At 41.6% G+C, this 19521-nt stretch overlaps 2 protein-coding genes across 12 annotated transcripts in view; both read right to left on the reverse strand.

The window, feature by feature from the left end:
- Positions 1 to 8527, reverse strand: part of scrib (scribble planar cell polarity protein) — an 80336-nt gene extending 71809 nt beyond the window's left edge. For 4 of the 6 annotated variants that reach the window (XM_034108692.2, XM_034108691.2, XM_034108690.1 and 1 more), the window contains exon 1: positions 7509 to 8526. In XM_034108692.2, the coding sequence (XP_033964583.1) occupies positions 7509 to 7667 (159 nt within the window). In that variant the 5' untranslated portion in view covers positions 7668 to 8526. Of the gene's footprint in view, positions 1 to 7508 lie in introns of all 6 variants that reach the window. The other 2 variants (XM_034108686.2, XM_034108687.2) reach the window with 2 other exon arrangements.
- A 918-nt stretch (positions 8528 to 9445) lies between these two features.
- On the reverse strand, positions 9446 to 19044 carry puf60b (poly-U binding splicing factor b). Of its 6 annotated transcripts, none has more exons than XM_034108391.2 (12): positions 18980 to 19044; positions 18362 to 18447; positions 18036 to 18134; positions 17563 to 17652; positions 17024 to 17074; positions 15840 to 16001; positions 15605 to 15697; positions 14201 to 14414; positions 13886 to 14118; positions 13159 to 13291; positions 10276 to 10523; positions 9446 to 10177 (listed from the first exon to the last, which is right to left on the reverse strand). In XM_034108391.2, exons 3-12 carry the CDS (start codon positions 18111 to 18113, stop codon positions 9878 to 9880), a joined length of 1602 nt encoding a protein of 533 aa, XP_033964282.1. In that variant the 5' UTR covers positions 18114 to 18134; positions 18362 to 18447; positions 18980 to 19044; the 3' UTR covers positions 9446 to 9877. The 6 variants fall into 6 exon arrangements, with proteins under 6 accessions (XP_033964282.1, XP_033964283.1, XP_071063069.1 ...); XM_034108392.2 differs by having other exon boundaries at positions 18974 to 19039; XM_071206968.1 differs by lacking the exon at positions 18362 to 18447 and having other exon boundaries at positions 13177 to 13291; positions 13928 to 14118; positions 18980 to 19040.
- Between the last annotated feature and the right edge of the window lie 477 nt (positions 19045 to 19521).

Here is a 19521-nt window from a genome sequence, read left to right on the forward strand (position 1 = left end):
CTCAAGCCATTCATATAGACAGGGGTGCACATCACTTTTTTGCCCTGGTTCTCAAAGGAGCACCTTGAGATGTTGCTTGGTGCTCATCCTTGACTTTATTTGCCAGCCACACGGCACTGAACACACATGCAGAGGTGAAGACAACATTAACACGACCAGTAATCCTACAAGCTGTCATCACTTCCCTCCTGACTGTTCTCCTCACTGTCTTCCTCTCTGTCAGACATGGTAGCTGATGATGTAGGCCTACTTCTTTCTCTCTGGTTGAGTCTGCGATTAGATGCTTGCATCCACAAGTCAACAGCTGGTTTTGGGTCGAAAGTCTCCGTCATCTTAGACAAGTGGATGTAATCAAATAAGTATGTGAACATAACCAATAATCTACCATAGCCAATAACAAATGAAACTTATTTTATTTGTGTTGTTCATTCATATGTTATTTTACCTTAACATTTATTTATGCATTTTTTTTTATCTCTCCAGTTTTAAAGGATATTTTTGGTTACTGTCCTATAGTATGCATTGGAATGATTTCAAACCTGTTTATCCCAATAACTATAAAGGAGTGCCTTGGAAATATGTGTTTACATAAATTGTGACCAAACTGTTTGAACTTAGACTAAAGTGAACTATCTAAACACTAGGGGTGTAACGGTTCACAAACATTTCGGTTCGGTACGTACCTCGGTTTTTAGGTCACGGTTCAGTTCGGTACGTTTTCGGTACAGCAGAAGAAATTATCACAAAACATAACATATTTTTTTTTTAATTATTATTAAACTGTGAATAATGTATTCACTCAAATAAATACAAAATATAATAAAATAAACATTAAGGTGCAGCATTTCGATAAACTGAAATAATCTGTATTTGAACTTTACTGTACTAGTACTCACAAAACAAACTATTAGTTTAGGGTTTTTAATTATTATTAAACTATGAATATTCACTCAAATAAATATAAAATATAATCAAATGAACATTAAGGTGCAGCTTTTCGATGAACTGAAATTATCTGTATTTGAACTGTACTGTACTAGTACCTAAGCAGCCAGTTTGACATTATGACTTGCTGGTCATTGTATTTTCATGTTTTTTTAAAGAAAAATGAACTTGTCCACATTGCTTGCTGAAAGGGCAGATCTGCTGACACTAGCAATGTCTCCTGCCGTGGAGAACACCATCTCGCTAGGGACAGAGGTAGCAGATACAGCCAGGTAGCGCTTTGCTAACATGGCAACATACGGATATTTGCCGTTTGTAATAGCTTTGGCTCGGTCTGAAGTTTTTGCGAGTGGTGGAGGCTTAAATGCTAGTGGGAGTTGGGTTTGCACTTCAGTCTTTTGGTACCGGTGATATTCACGTTCGGGTGATGCCTTTTCAAATGAGTGTGCAAGTTTGATGTATTGCCAGCCGCGTAACCAATGTTAGTTGAACAATGCCGACAAACAGCTTTGGTTCGGTCCACCTGTCTTTGTTCGTCATCCTTGTACGTAACTGCGAAACCAAAATGTTCCCAAACCGGAGACTTCAATGATGCTGGAGGATTTTCGAGCTCAACTTTATCTGCGTTCGCCATTTCGACAGTTCCTCAAATTACTGATTACATTTGAACGCATCCCTCTGACCAGCTCGTCCAATGAAATGACTTGCTCGCTCTATGACGCGTTGATCACAATGGGTGCAAATTACTCTGAATGCTGCGACGCAGCACCTGAGATTACTTCCAAAAAGTTGTTCACGTTCTCAATTTTTTACGTTTAAAGTTATATGCGTTCGGTACACTTCGGTACACACGTATACCGAACCGAAGGGCCCGTACCGAATAATTTCGGTACGGGTACGTGTACCGTTACACCCCTACTAAACACTCAAGAGTCCTTTACCTCACTGAGCTGTAGTTGTCAGCCTCTCAGTCTGACTAGAGAGGACTCTCCCTCCACATTATTGTAGAAACATCTTCTTCTTATATAGCACCAGATTATAATAACAACAGCGCCGGTACTGGTGCGCCCTTCTCTCTCTCTCTCTCCCTCGCATTTTGGCTGTGAGCTGCGGGTGCCAGATAAGCCAACATCCCCCATTTTCATCACTTACACCGCCCATCGTACAGGGCAAATGAAACGTGTAACCGGGGTGAAAAGGGTGTTACATTTACTTAATTATGAATATTGTTACATCAAGGCCGAAAAAACAATGAACAAATGACCAAAATGATGTTGATTTACTGTAGATGATGGGATACATAAAGCAGGGGTTGAATTCTAAGGGACAATGACTGGTGCTTGACAAAACACACCGCAACAATTTCTCAGGAAGGAATGCATTATTTCTCAAAGTGAACGGGACGGAATGCGGAGGATAGTGTGTTTGCTTGTCAGATAGAACAAAGTAGAAGATCCATCTACACCGCGCAGGGGTCTCCAGGGGGACCGGCTGTTTTCCCTGGGACTCTGGCTACTTCTTCCCCACCTGACACCGCATGTCAACCCTGACTCTGGTGTTCATGGGTGGGTGGATGGATGGATGGCTCCTGCACTCCCCAGAGGTCCCTGTGTCAGTGAAGCACAGCTCAGCTCACTTCCTCCAGTGGAGGTGCCAGAGCTCCACCTGCTCATGTTAATCCATCCCGGGAATGAAATACACCCAACCTACCACAACTAAACACACACACACACACACACACACACACACACACACACACACACACACACACACACACACACACACACACACACACACACACACACACACACACACACACACACACACACACACACACACACACACACACACACACACACACACACACACACACACACACACACACACACACACACACACACACACACACACACACACACACACACACACACACACACACACACACACACACACACACACACACACACACACACACCTCCCATTACCCCGCTGTCCCACTAGATTGGGGGAGGGGGGACAGCAGGATGTGAGACCAGCTGGTCATCAGCTCAGACAAAGAAACCTGCTGAATGTGCTCTTGCATCAAAAAGAAACTCGAATTTCTCAAATTGCTGTTTTTACATAGCCTCACCAACTCTGTATAACTTTTCAAGTGCTGTGACACGAAAAACCTCAAGTCTGATTAAAAAAGTCATAACAAAAATTCTACTTCTGTTCAACCCAATACTGTAGAGAATAGAGATCCTATAGGCTTAGATACATGAAAACAAATGATTCACACAACAAATCAAACTGTGGAACCATTCAGGTGTAAACAATAGGACTGGCTTGACCAGAGCAGGAAAGAGAGCAGAGAGGAGTGAGAAAGAGCTGCGCTACAGGAATGATGTGGTTTTTAGGCAGGTGTAATTGATCTTTGGTCTTAGCCTAGTTCAGCAAGGTTGTTGGGGAAAGACAAACCAGGTCTCTGTCTGTACATCCAACTGGAAACTAAGGGGAGTGACACCGACTGCAGAATTCACTAGCACAATGTAAAGACTGCAGTGTGAAGTGAATGTCCTAGACTTCCCTCACGGAGAACCAAACTTGAAAGCCCAGTGAGGCTGGACGTCGAACATATTCAAAAGGAATAGAAAAGTAGATAGACAGAGCACCATTCATTCTCACATAGCCATTTTGGATTATCCTTAAGATCACAATAGAGACGTATACAACAAAGACACATCAAATAAAAAAGATGACTACTGAAGCTTAAAAAAACCAATGGTAGGCCGATTCACTTTCAGTGAAGGGGCATCATTTGAGTTGATCTTGACTGCGGGCTGAACATACAACAGGGAGAAAAGCAAGACTTTTATCTGTGCAGTTTTGTGCACGAAAAGAGGCCCAAATGGCAGATAAGCAGATCCCAGAGGAAGCATACACTGAGACGCACTGGCGTGTATGAAGGGGGGGGGGGTCACAACTGAGGTGCTGAGGGGCATTTTCACGGCTGAGTGAAGCCTTAATCTGCCCTTAGCCACCGATCTATTAGCACACAGAGGGAGGGTACTGGTGACAGCCGAGGATTACAAATATTGCCTAGTCATCCTTACTAATTGTCATATAGAGCCTTATAACAACAAAATATCTACAAATCGTATTTTCTCCAACTACTTGTGTAACTATGGCATTAGTTGCCGATAGCGGCAACACATTTTTCTCATAGCCCATTTGCAACAGTTCTTATATTGAGCCAGGAACTGTAACATATCATCAGTGTATCTGCAAGATCCTATTAGGCAATCATACAGGGAGCAACATGCATAGAACCTGTTTTGCAAATTTAATGGGGACACACCCATCAGGGATATGTTCCCTATTTCAACAATGGAAAACCAAAATAAGAACATGTAAATATACTCAGGTTATGTACATTTGGTAGAGGCATTTTTTAGGCTGCTGTCTACTGCACCTGCAGAACACCTGGCCCCTCTGAATAGGGTCCTACTTGTGCTTTTGAGCAGGTGCAACTGACCTAAAACAAATCCTAAAAGTGAACATTTCAGTCGATATGCTTGCAGACTTAATGTACGCCTGGTCAAGGGCAGTGCAGTGCACAAAAGAAACACAAAGAGCCATGACATCGGATATGAGGGAGGGGGGTCAATCAGACTTGTGAATGGACTTCTTTGTAACCTGTCATGGGACTTGAGAATGGCCAAAAAGTGAATTCCCTCTTCCTCAACATAATCTTTGAGGCACAGCTAGTTTGTCAGAGCAGCGAAGAGACATTTAGATGGCTTCATTGCAAACTTCCCTGCTGAAGAGCCACACAGAACCGTATAGGAACATGTGAATTGTGGGACATGTACTTTTAACCAGACTATCACAAGCAATTTGTCAATAATTGACAGAATAGGTTGAGCAACCAAGAGATTCACCCGTGTCAATGACTTGTGCCAAGTTAAATAACAAAAATGTAATTATAAAGTCATTCATTTTTTCTCAATGTTCACTCAGGTGTAACTTTTAAAGTAAATGTCCGAGTAGCAAAACTGAAACCTGTTACCAGCTATCTGAGAATTTTTGCAATGAGTAAACAGAGCTGTGACCAGCATTAAGGGGTAAGGATATACAGGCCTTTGGGGAATTCCCGACCAGCTGCCTAATTAAAAAAGGCTTTTCTAAACTAATTTCATACAGAAAGGTCATAATAAATGCTACTATTTAAGTAGTATAATTCCAGCTTGGATAGATTCTGGCCCGAAAATCAATCAGACCCACACATCATTCTTTCATTTCGTCTTTTACAAAGCATGTGGCAAATGGAGACATCGTTACAGCAGAGAGCATTATCTAAGATTGGTGGGGGTGAGTCACAACAAACTTAAGAAACTGTCAGGGCGTCTAAATCTCCATCTGTTCACTTCGTTAAACCCCCTCAATACGAGACCTATCCCACCTCTAGCCGCACCATAAAAAATACCTATACAAATCACAATTGCTTTAATGGTCTTATCAATACAAAACATATTACCAGTTCCCTGTGTTTAAAGCATCTTAATGGCTGTATTGATTTTGCTTGTGTATAAAATGTTACTGTATACATAACATCCCCTGCTTGACAGCCCTGTAAGCTTGTGACACAAGACTGTGTGTACCAGGGCAGTTTGTAGCCCCCCTATAAAATAAGTGAGTCTGTAAAGGTGTCCCCTCGGAGCCGATTATTCTTTATCTATGGCATATGTTGCACATGCTGGTTGCATGCCGCAATGCGTCCACACTGTGCTCATTCAAATACATACAAAAAAACTGTATAACACAAGATGTTAAGACTGAAATTGAGAAATAGACTGACAAAGACTCATCTTTGACCTGAATACCCAGTGACAAGAAAGGACACAAAAGCATAAAGGCATTCAGACCCATACTCACTTATGAGCTCATTATGGAATGTAATGTATCATACAGTCAGTGCCCTTGTTTCTAACCCTGTATGGGCCTGACCTCTCACACGGCTCCTTCGCTGAAGCCCCACTGACTCTGAGGACCCGAGAGAGTCTGTATGCTTTGTGTCTGCACGCTACGCATTCACTGCAGCCACACGAGACATTGTGTCAGCCCGCATTTATGTCTCCTGGTTGAAGCCAGCATCACACAGAGACTGCGTCGGTTAGCTTAGCAGTCTGCGCCAGAATATCTGGGTGTATCCGTCACTCAGCAGGATTTCAGGGGCCATGCTCCAGGTACAATGTGAATATCTGACACGGTTGAACTAAGTGGAGGAAACAGACTGTCTGTCCGCAGGTAAGACTCATCAGGCAAAGCTTTTGTGTAGTAACTACACTTAAATATCCTACAGCTACTGTATGTGTGTCTTCATGAGTGGCTCCCTGGCATCTGTGAACAAATTGTTCATGCAAGAGCCAAGTTTGGGTCCAAAGAGAAGTTATACACACACATTTTATAAAAACAAATAGCAGTAAGAGCTGATCTAAAACAAGTATTCTTACGTTAAAGACTGGGGATGCTAGAAAAATAAGTTCTATTGTTCCCAGAAAGTAACAGGTGGTCCTGTCAACACTTCGTCCTCTGTTGACCTTGACTTGTTAACATCTTCTTCATTAGTGAACAAACCATTTGCCCCTTCGCCCCTAAGCAAAAGCCAAGAAACATGAGACTGACAACGTCTACTACTGAACAGTGTATTCATTCAAACTCCCAGCTCCATCACAATCACAGCCATGTCTCAATAATGAACAATTGCTGAACTGAATAAAACAGGGAGAAAGTTGACCGAGCAAGTGCTTTGTCCACCATCTCTGGAGAGCTATGGAAAGAAAGACCTACAACAATTCTGCTACCCTAAAAATAAACTCTCTGGCTGCGCAGAGAGAACTTTTTCAGTTCTCATTTTTCAAACAGTGGGTGTGTGGGTGGGGAAACCGTTCCAATTCATTCCACGCATGCCTTCCCACACTGCATACAACCCACTGGCCACCAGTGATGCCATTACTAGGCAACATGTTGTGTGCCAGGCCAGCTGTTTTGGCCAGGGTCACTCCCTCTGGACATGCAGCATACCCAACCTTTAGCCCAAGAACACTTCTCTTCGACTAACTAAAACATCCTATCGTGCCTTGTCCATTCATCTTTACACAACTTACTAAGGGCTTCAGTATTATTGGGAAAAACACCCCCATGCAAAGATGAACTGGATTACCTAGTTGTATGATTCAAGATTCAAGTTTATATTGTAACTGTTGGATACTGTATGGCTCTTGATTATTCATTGATGTCACAAGACTACAGGGCACAATGGCCAAACATATTCTTAGGAGGCAAAGAAAGAAGTATGCTACCTTTGAAAAGAAGGAATTACCTGAGCAGGTTATATCATGCAAACCATTTCACCTTGGGTACACTTTTCTAATTAAATATCTGGATTAAACACAGAGTGAATTTGACAGAACCAGGATATCATGCACAAGGAGACACTATATAGCCAGCTTGGCTCAGGGGAATGATGCACATTGCTGAATGACACAGAGGGTACATTTTGGACTGTTAGCCATGCATACCTTTGGTAGCTCTTTGAGTTGGTTGGCATCGAGGAGAAGCTCCTCCAGGCTGCGACTGTAGCGGAATACCTCATCGGGGACTGTCTGCAAGTTGCAATGCCGCTTGTCCACCGACTCGACGTGGCGGTTGCAACGCCACAGGGGGATACACTTCAGCATGTCCGGCCGCCGGGGGGGATTTGGTTGCCGGTGCTACTGAAATCTCCGCATCGGAGGATGAAGGTCGGCGGGATATGTTTTGGGTGTAGACTCACTCAATGTCAAAACACTCACGGTGTTCCCACGACGATCCCCAACAGGAGGCCGAAATCCACTTAGAGACACCAAAATAATCCCTTCGACCTGTTAGTGATATTCCCAGTTTCAGTTCAACTGTGTTTGTCCTCGTGTCATCCACACCGGAATGAAAGATAAACACAAATACAAACTCCCGCTTGCCTTCAGTTTTTCCTCACTTCTTGCAGTCACTTCTTCACAGAGGGGAGTAACGTTAGCTTGTTTTGCTGAATGAGACCAAAGCAGTGCCTTGGCTAGCTGAAAAACAAGCAAACGAACCAGTTATACTTAAGTGTTGCTTCAAGTATCCTAGTCATGAGTGGTAGCTGATAAAAAAAAAACACTTGACTTAGGTTACAAATTAATGACTACCATGAAACAGCTAACATAACCCACGGAGCGAGTCAACAGAGATTAACCCGAGTGTGGCTGCGCAAGGATGTGCTCCTTCTCGGCGGCTGTGTTGTTAGCATGCTAGTTACAGTTAGCTAACATCGGCTCGTAGCTCTCTAAACGCCTTTGTGCCTAGCTGCCGATAGCTCACTAATATAAGTATAACGAACGTTACGGAAAACACCCTATTAACCGGCCAAAGAGTGAAGTGGCAACATGCCAGTAGACGTACAATAAACTGCCTGGTGTTGTTTTAATGCGACGTAGTTACAGCCAGGAGCTTCAGCAACAGCCGCGCATCACTCCCCTTGTTGCGCTGAGGCAGGCCGGTTTGTCCTGTGGGGGGCTGGGCCGAGTTTGAGTTTGAGTACAGGCCACTACTACTGGCGGCTGGGCAGCAGTTCCGTTACTGTACAGCGACATCTAGCGGTGGATGACAGTTGGCTTAAATGTATACACAACACAGTACTATCATATTGTTTAACGAAAAAACCAGGCCATAATAAAAGTACCATTAAAATATGAAACTATGCCTATCATGTAATGTCCTCGAGTTTGCACTATTTGTTACATGTCTTCAACGGTTGCTTTATTCTTGCTACATGACTAGAAATTGCAGGACTTTCCAGTTGTGTGCAATGCAGGGAGACAGTGTACATTACAGTGTCCACAACAGGGAATAGCTCTACCACAATGTGTAACCAGGTCCATGGTCTTTGAGGACAGACGTGAACAAAACCATGCATATCGCCGATGATTTGATTTCTTGAACACACAAGTCAAACATCCATCTACAAGCTATTCAGCCTTCACTGAGTAGCAAGTAGGTGAACAACTCAAATGATGCTATTGTAAAGAGATGCAGGGCTAAACAAACTTGGCAAATATGAACTTACCAACTCAAGTGCCATGATAACAATGCACCCGAGACAATACAAACTCATTACCGGTGAAGCAGGTTAAAAAATAAAACCAATGGCCACTAAACAAGAGGTGAATACTATGCAGTTGTCAAATAGACCCAAACATGTCAGAAATCCAGAAAAGACTGTCTTAGCTGATCGTTTTTCAATGATCATTAAGTAAATATGTATCTATTCAAAGTCGGAAGTGTTATTTTACCATTTCAGAAGTTGTTCACCACCTGTACTAACCACTGTACTGCATTTGAGAATGACTAATACCCGATAGGACTATAAATGTGCATGCATAAGTAAAAGTACATGTTTTTACTTTGAAATATGTTCTACAATCAGTCACACAACTAATTATCTCAAAACAAAGGATTCTTTATTCATAAACAATAAAAACTGCATCACACTTTCTTAGGAACAAACAATAACCTTTAATCATTGAAAGGATGTGTTAACTTGTCCCAGAAAATTCACGAAAGGAAGAAAATGTAAATGAGCGAAAGCAGGAAAAATGAACATGTTACAAGTTTGGATTTAAAAAAATTGAAACTTGCATTAAAAAAAAAAGGGAGTTTTCACAAACAAAGCAAAATCTGACATGTAAATATTTTTCTATGAATCCCCCCCAAATGGGGCATTTAACATTAATATCAACAGCAATTTTAAAAAACAAATAAAAAAAACATAATTACAAGTTTCAGTGGTCCGCATCTCTAGCTGCAGAGACTGACATGAGTTTAGGGGACCGGTATGGGGGTGGGTGCTGGTGAACCATTACAAACACTTTTACGCAGAGAGATCACTACTGTTGAAACGGTCTTGGTCATACACCTCTGCGACAACTTTGCGACCTCCGAACCAGCGGTCATTGAGGGCCTGGATGGCTTTGTTCATCTCTGAGGCCATGGAAAACTCTACAAAAATTTTGACAATGATATCTGCATCCTCCTCTTCTCCTTGCTTCTCCTGGTATATGATGACTCTGTTGACAGCGCCAAACTTCCCGCACTCTTCGGTCACCTCCCCCTCCAGGTCGTCGTCGATGTCCTCAGGTCCAACCATATTTCGGAGCACCATAACCGTAGACTAGAAAGGAGCAACGCAATCATTTTACAAGTAAAAGTATTTGCTAATGAAATGTCTTTTAAAAGGCTCTTCTTTCACCACATACGACCAAAGCTTACCTCTGATTTTCTTAGCAGTTTCTGCATCACCATGTGTCTGGCACTGCTGCCCGAGATGCTCATGTGTTCTTGGTCACTCAACATCTCCTGCCCTGTACCGTCCTGCAGCATCTCCTCTTTCTCTTCTTTCCTCTCTTGTTGGTTGGAGCCTCCAGCTTGATTGGACAGGACTGGCGGTGAAGCGAGCACTGGGTTCACAAGACCAACCTGGGGGAGCACTGGTATGGGTGGACGCACTGGAGTCACACCTGTTAGGCAAATGCAGATATGCATTCAGTGACATCACGTGTAAATAAACTTTAATAAAACTAGAGAAGTTATCATCATTTACAGAGCATGTGCTAACTTTCGATCCGAACCATTCTCTTAATGGGTTGTAACTTAAAACCATATCAGTACGCTAGGATAAAAACTATCCTGTATGATTCCATCTCCTACGATGATCGCAGGTGAGTTTTTAAATCACAAGTCTCATGTCAAATGGATGGCCATATGAATTGGCTAGTGTTCTTCCATACAGCTAGCTTAGCTTGACTCAGCCAATTGTGGATCGTGGCAAGGATTTGCTTTTTCATTAGAACAGGGCTACCACCTTAAAGTGAGTCTAAAACTGATCCATGGCTGTGAATGTTTGTGGCCAAACGAAGGGCTGTAAACCGGTGGATGAACCAATTTATTTTATCATCAATTATTCAGATTTAAAAGTAGCCCCATTTGTTTTTGCTGCTTACTCTTTCTCCCTGCGGTATTGTCTTGTTTTAATGAATCTGGTTATAAACACTTAATAAATCCTTTACAATAAAAAGTCACATATTGTTAATTAAAAGCTTTTGTTATGGGGCTGCAAAAAAGCTTAGATTATCTAAAGCAGGGGTCTCCAACACATCGATCGCAAGCTACTGGTAGCTCGCAAGCCCTCAATAAGTAGCTCACCAAGCAAATCCAATCCAATTTGTTTTATTCTTCATATGCAGCAAATCTTAAATTAACAAAAAAGTGCTTTACATATTTGGTTCTCTCTATAGTACTGCACATCCCTTCATGCCGTTTATTTTTTACCTTAAAAAAAACTCTCCAGAGTACAGTATAATACCTCAGTTAAACAATTTAAGGATGCATTGCTCATGATTAACAATGAGCAAACAGTGCAATGCCCTTACAACTGCCAGCCTTTCAGGTTTCTCTTTTCAGCCGCAGACCCCATGTCGCATCTTCATGTGCGCCGCTAAGTTCCTCATACTACTTGTGTACTTTAAAGCGGCACGGCATCGTTTACAATTTGTGAGCGATTTTTGAAGTTGACCGTCTTTCTTGAAAAATCCGAAGTGTTGCCAAACGTTTGATTTGTAGGTATTTTTTGGTGCGCGGTGTTTCTCTTTCTCCTCAACTTCCATGTGTGTTGATAACTGAGACTCTCGGCCTCCGTAGTGCGAAGCAAAGATCAAAGATCGTCTCTGCTGACGAGTGCTGACATGATGAGGATATTATATGAATGAATCGTTTTTTTACCGATGCAAAGACGCTACAATCGATGCATCGCGAGTTCAACCCAAACTGTAGCCGATGTGCACTTTTTCAACCGGTGCACTCGCATCTTAAACGTTTAAGCGAATCGGTGAATCTTAACATCCCTACAGCCTATACAGCACATGAGGGGCAGGGTTTTACTCTGTGTGTTGCAACTTGCATATATATTTATTGCACTTGACGCACGGCGTAATGTCCACTGGAGACATGTCTCCCCCCCCCCCCCCCCCCCACTTTTAGAAATCCCGTTTGTGTCCCCCCCAGAGTTCGCGCTGACCGAATATTTTTTTAACAATGACGGAAAATTCTTAAAGCCGTCCGTCATTCTGACAGATTTGAACAAACTCAGAACAGTGCCAAAGTTTCCCCGCAGCAGGGCTCCGGTGTTATGCCTTGTTATGCATGCACACCCAAAAGGAAATGATACCGTTTCCAAACCTAACTTTGCCGAACAAATCATTGAAATGTCAGTGAGTATTTGTTTTACGCTGTGCGCACTCCCGCGAGGTGCAGTGGGCATGCGTAATGCAAAATGACTGACAGCGAAAAAGTCTAGCGCTAGTCCCCCCACTTTACAAATATGTTTTGTTTTTTTAGCGCCAGCCGTCATCGCCACGGAGGAGCACACAGCCTCTGTGCGCGAGCGAAACAGAGAGAGCAAGAGAACACACCTTTATCTATTTAATATAGTTGTACAAAATAAAGTAAGAAGTAATTCCAATGTGTACTATAGGACAGTAAACTGTTTAAAAGGGGAGTGATTAGTAAAATATGCATAAATAAAAAGAATGCTAACTAACATAAGAATAAACAAGTTTAAATTATTTGTTATTGGTTATGATCATATTCTAAAGATGTTTGGAGTATTGAAAAGTATACAGCTCCCTTTCATAAATTCATGTTGTGGTGCACCAGATTGATGCATTTAACGTCAACATAAAAAAATAATAATCTTCCCGGGGTGCATGCCTAGAGGATCTGAGGTCCAGCCCCAAATAAAGCAGGCTAAAATAATTAAATTGCATACATTTTCTTTTAGTAAACACTGAAAACGGGTCTCACAGACCCAAACAGCACACAAAGGTTAAAGGTAAGCATATAATAATGTTAAAATGTAATAAATATACACTGCAAAAAACAAAAAAAGTAGCTCACCACTTTTTATTTATTTTAAGTAGCTCTCATCCTAAAAAAGGTTGGAGACCCCTGATCTAAAGAATTAGTTGATTGTAGTAATTTTTCAAGGCAAAACAAAATGTTGGTAAAATTGCATTGGATGTAAAGCTGGATGTTTTTAAAGGCTCTTAAATAGCACAGTGAATTACTAAGCTCTTGTTTTATAAATTGAGTACTTACTCATATCTCGGTACACACCTGTGATGACCCCTGGTGCCTGGGCAGCCATAACAGCCTGAGGAATACCCATTTGCTGACTGAGAAGTTGGGGTGCGGCTAACGCCCCCAGGACTGATGCACCGGCTACAGCCTCCTTGAGAGAGGGGGGCCGAAGACATTAGGTAAGGGAAACACAGAGAGAACAGCACAAGGCCGCAGAGTCAACCATCACACAGCATGGCACAGAGTCAGAGCAACCTTAACTCCCTGTAGTGAGAATCAAAGTCACAAAAATCTCTTCCGATTTACTAACAAAATCATCACCTATACTTAGCAAGTCATAGATATACAGCAGTGTAAAATATACATCAAGACACTAAAAGACAACACAATGGACTGATTTATTGTTAGGACCTTTCAAACTGGAAAAATAATTATGTTTTGCCAACTGAGAGGACTCTTAGCTTACACACCCAATCAGTGAATGGGAGGAGCATTTATTGCTAACGTTATTATACAAAAAGATAAATATACATTCCAATTTAAATACATTAAACTGGATTAAAAAAAGACTTCGCTCAGAATGTCCTGAATCTCATTTCAGGGCTGTTAAATTGACACATTGTCAGGGCAACTACTGTTTTTATGTGATCTCTACAAAACTGGCCTTCTCCCAGTCACCTGAGAATGTTAACCATGTTAACTGTGCTTAAGGTGTCAATTCTAGCTAGATCTGGGTTATATTTACCTGGAAGGCCATTAAATCCCTTTGGAAGGGATTCATACTTGCCTGGGCCGTTATCTTAGCGGTGGCTGCCGCTGCGGCCACCGCTGCAGCAGGCGGCAGACCACCAGGGGTCGTGGGGGTCAGTAGGGGCATGGGCGGAGTCACCGCTTTGCCCACCCGTAGGTACTGACCCCCCAGGTCAAACAGGTTCATAGAAGATACAGCGTCCAGGGCTGACTGAGGCTTTTCATATTCTGTAAGTGAATAATCATATTGTAGTAAACAGCGCAGTGGTAACACAAAGAGCACGAGCGAATGAGGGCCCCTGGAGCTCACCAATGAAGCCAAAGCCTCTGTGTCGCCCTGTTGTGGGGTCTCTGGCTAACGTGCAAGACTTGATCCTTCCGAAGGCCTCAAACACACTCTTGATGTCATCGTCGGACAGGTCGGGGTGGACGGACGCCACGTAGATCCGATTAAAGGCACGCGCCTCCTCTGCCAGCTGGTCAATGATGGGTTGCGCCTGACCGATGTTACTTGGCCGCCCAACCTATAGCACAGATCATACCAGCAGGGCTACTGAGTAAGGGACTCAAAACCAATGAGAACGCACTACCGAAAACTCCAAGTCCCTGCAGCACTAACTTTGGACAGCCACCAGGCTTATTCAAAGCAACTCTATTTTTACAATCATGCCATGGCTCTCCTTGAATCCAAGTAATTCGTTAATGCTACATGTCAATTACTAAACTCAAAGTTCTGAATCTGAGATTTAAAAGAAAGGCACTTTAATTCTTGCCTGTTATCCTATCATTGTTATATTGTCTATTAGATTCAAAGTACTCTCTTCATTATAAAAAATTCCATGCTTAAAACATGACAAACTGTACTTACAAATCTGTATACATCCCTGCACTCTTCATAGATCTCATTTTACATTAACCACACATTTAAACCAGCCTGACTATAAAACAAACAGGGTCTCTTAGGGATGCCGATCATTTCAACATGAATTTAAATCAATGTACAAACACCTAGACTCTTGATATGTTAAGTAAAATAAACGTATCTCACAACACAAGTAAATACAAAATAACCTTCAATATATTAAATACCAACTATCCCTTCTTCTACAAATTGTAAATAACCGTGCGAAACTATCAAATAAGGACGCGCTGTAAATTTCAAAACACTACCAGCTCAGCCAGTCACACTCTGCATGCACAGTGTGACTGGCTGAGCTGGTCGAGTTACCGAAAGTGGACCGCAAGTGTTTCATTCTTCTGCTACGCAACCTGACAGCTTCCTCTCCCTATGTAGGACGGGTTTCTAATGACGACTGGGATCTGTACTACAGATGGGGCGGCCAAGCAACACCAACCAGGCGCAGCCCATCATCAGCACACCATGGACATGGAGCGACGCCATGCGCCGCTGGGAATCCTACTGGAACTGGTCACTAAAATAGTCTTGATGACATCATGGAAGCATAACACACAACACTGACAGTACACTAAACATACACCCAGACATACACAACTCACGCACCTGAAAATCAGACAAGCAAAGAGAGAGGGAAATTAGTAATATGCAAGTTGTATTATAAGTCATCAGAAAGCAGTTATTTAACAAATTGACTCTGTATCCAAAATAAAGATATACAGAAAAGGTTATAAAAAAAATCTCAGTCGATGAATACCTTTTACCTTGAGGAGGTACACATAGCTCCGGACAACCTACCTTAATGTTTCGCCCCCCCAGCATGACCGAGTTCATCTGCTCCAGAGCCAGCTGAGCAGCCTCTGGCACATCATACTCCACAAAGGCAAACCCCTGCGCCATTAGGCCAAATGCAAGAAAAACAGAACATATACAACCATTGAAGACTTAGGCAGCTTTATATGCAACCCTCAGCATTCAAATGGAGGTGTAGAATTAGCCTTAACACCATGTCTAACACTTAATTGACACTGACCTTGTGTTTCATTGTAACAGAGTCCCAAGACATGTCAATGCTCTTGATTGGGCCAAAGGGGGCAAAGGCCTGTCTGATTGTGTCCTCACCGAGCTCATAGTATATGGAGCCCACATACACCCGACACATTATGGCTAGGGCACGTTGCCGCTGAGCTGCCACCTGCCAACCGGGGGAATACACGATAAACATTTGAGAGCAAAAGAACGGAAGGAACACATAAATACACTAATACAAAATGAGTATTTTCTACAGTGTATGATTCCCCCTTAAATAGATAAGAGGCCAATTCTAAGTTAGGGGTCTAGGCAGGTAAAACGGGTAACAATGGGATACTGTAATCAATACATAGAAGTTTGTGTAAAAATACTAACACATGTAAAACAGTTATAAAATATTGATAACAGCACTTGTAATTACAAAATGACCATGTCACTATTGAACTGACATATGAAGAAAAGCACACTGAGGTGATACACATGCAAAGCCCACACAAATATTTGGCTTCAGTAACTGACCTGTAGTCCAGGGATGAAAGTAAGGTAACAAAAGTAATCGTGGAGTTCAAACGAAATCCATATTAAGTCTTTAGAGCATTTCAAACGTTCTGCTCAAACCTTAGGGGAGGGATGGTTTAACGAAAGAAAATTGTTGCGCTGTTAAATTATTCCTTTAAGTCAGTCTGTGTCTGCAATTTAATTATATAACAAAATATGTATAATATGTGCCTACTTCATGAGGTTAATGGAAGTTGACTTGTTCCCCGGCAGAAAAACTTGACTTGGCCAAAAGATCCCCGGTCCATCAATTCTCTCATTTTAGTCTATTTTATAACTTCTTTTTTTTTTTTTTTTAAAGGGGGGGGGGGGGGGAGATTCCTATCCCTAACCTAATAACAGCTTAAGAGCTCTAGCCATCTTGTTAAAAACACATTCTAGAGAAATGTATCCCATTGTGCCCCGAGAGCAAATAATAAAAAAACATGCAGCTCCAATGATAAACAGAAGTCTACTGATGGTTGAAAGTACACTGGCAGTTAAAAGCCAAGTTTACCTCACAAAATAGGCATTCTTGAGTGAGATTTTAAAAAGGCAGAGATGTTGCCAAAGCAACCAGTAAAAGAAGGTTAACAGACAATTGCCATTGGTTATGCGGACAGAAAAATAATTTAATAATCTATTGACCGATTGTAAAGGTGAGAGAGGATCTCCAAAGCCCATTGTCACTGCTGCCATCTGAAAGACAGTAAAAGTGAAAAAAGTGCTGAAAAGAAAGTTAGATATCCCTGAGCTTTGCTTTTTCTATAATGTCATTGCTTTGCTAGACAAAATTGGTTAGGCCAACACTTTATTCAGAACTTCCTGCTAAAACAACATACAGTTTGGAGAGTTTCTCCCCTGTCTAAATGATAATCAATACACAATAAACATAAATAACTGCCCTATAAAAGTGCAAAGCATTAAACGCAATAAACAACTCTGTCTTGACGACGACCATTTGAAAAAGAGCACAGGAAAAAACAGGTGCATATGGTCTACAGGCGTTTCTTTTTCACAGCTTGAGGGAGAATGAAGCAAGACTTCCAAAAGAGCTTTAAGAACTTTTGAGAAAAGAGATGATTGAATTACTGATTCATGAAAAGGCTAAGACATTTTGTTAAGAAACAACAGATGACACAGTACAAACTTTGTTTCAGCCGACCAATGCATTTTATAAATCTCACCTGCAGGTTGGTGAGCTGCTGTTGCTGATGGGCAATGGTCTGCTTCACCAACACACTCTTAATGCTTTGTTCCATGGCATACTTCTTCGCCTGAAACAGGAGAAAAGCCATTACAAACAAAAGACAGAGTACGTATTTACTAATAACAAAAACTGACAAGCACTGCATCAGTACATTTACTGATTAGTAATGCATTTGTATTTTATTATGAAAGTCTTTTTTAACCACTTTCATCCAGTTTAAGTAAGTCTGTAAAAGGCACAATATTAAGTATCCCCTTACTGTTAAATGCATGTCAACATTCATTATTTTTAAACTTAAATAAAAAGTTCACATGGAATTAAAAAAAGAAAAACATTAAAATGGTGATAGCCTATGTGATACAATGTCATGGGTCTTAACTTTCATTTCTTTTTTTTTTACATCATAACTTAAGGAACATTTGGGCAGATACTGTGTCAGGGGTTTCCTACCCTCTGTAATGCCTCCTGCTGCTCTGGGGTAAGAGGCGGCAGGCCGAGCTTGGAGCCTGTGCCCTGTCCATTCTCCATCGTCAGAGTTGCTTCACCTCCCTGCAATTCAGAAAAGGCAATTAATGAAGAAAATAAGACACACAAAATTAGTTTGAAGCATTAAAACCTGCCTGTATGTACACACCCATAATTACACTTCCCCATTAAGAAAAATGCTTGCGTTACTTTTAGAAGTCACATTACCTCACAGTTTATCATAACATGTGCTAGCATATACAGGACAAACACCCGGATTTAAACCAGGTGGGACGGGACGAACTCCTTACCTACACAACCCGCTAATCGCTGGGTCCACCAGACTGAGGCAGGAAAGAAGATGACTGACGGGGAAGCTTTAACAATTCAACAAATTCTAGGGGAAATAAAACATGCCTTCAGACTAACATAACAGACAGCTAGCAATATGTTACATTGCAAACTTCACAACGCCGGTCAGTCGTTCCTTATAAATGTAGCCATCTTACGTCAGAGTGATAAACATGAATGTGAATGATGGATAAACTAGGTTAGCGAGGTAAACTAGCAACAATGGGCTAATCGAAGACGTGTCAAGCTAAAGTCGATAAAGACATTAACCACGATGCATCTTTGTAGCACCCACATATACATTAATTTGCATAATTATTACAACAACACTAACTACTGAGTATATAGAACTGAGCTCTATTAAGCTTGCGTAATCTTTGTTGGTAACAAGGTGCTAGCTGGCATAAGCTAATGTTAGCCATTCATTGCAATGGCGCGTGAAGCTATATTTAGATACATTTAGTCTATTTACAGGATATTAAGTGCGAATACATTCTACTAAACATCACTAACTAATATGCAAACGCAACTTTAGCTAAAACAGGTTAGTGTTTGATTGAAATCAGAAATACATTTACCGCAGTCTCCGTAACCGCCATGAAGCACACTGTCTTGAGAGGCCAACTCACTCAACACTCGCGAGAGCTTCAAGTTTTAAATAAAAGATATCGCGATGTCGGAACACTCGCGATGATAGTCTGAGAGGAGTTTTGGAAACAACGTTTTTCATCTGGCGCTGGAATGAACCATAAATGTTTTATAACATTTTATTTTACAATACAGCCATTCTAATAACTAGTGATGGCGAGATGAAGCTTTGAAGCTTTCCAGCCAATTGGTTCGCAAAAGGGTTCATCTCATGAGGCTTCATCATGGGCTTCATTTGAACACAAAGTCTTGGTCAAAGTGTGTAAAACAGGCAGATTGGACATCTCAACAGTGTGCTCTATCTCATACCAAGTTCCCAATGAGTAAAGCCTTAGAATAACTCTAAACAACCAACATTAAATCATATTTTCATGTTAACAATATTGTATTTATTCCAGTTTAATGATTGTGATTGAAAAGCCTAAGGAGGCTGCTAAACATTGCAAAGAGGGATTTGTATTCCTTAATAATA

The sequence above is a fragment of the Pseudochaenichthys georgianus genome, chromosome 20 (assembly GCF_902827115.2).
Source record: "Pseudochaenichthys georgianus chromosome 20, fPseGeo1.2, whole genome shotgun sequence".
NCBI classification, from domain to species: domain Eukaryota; kingdom Metazoa; phylum Chordata; class Actinopteri; order Perciformes; family Channichthyidae; genus Pseudochaenichthys; species Pseudochaenichthys georgianus.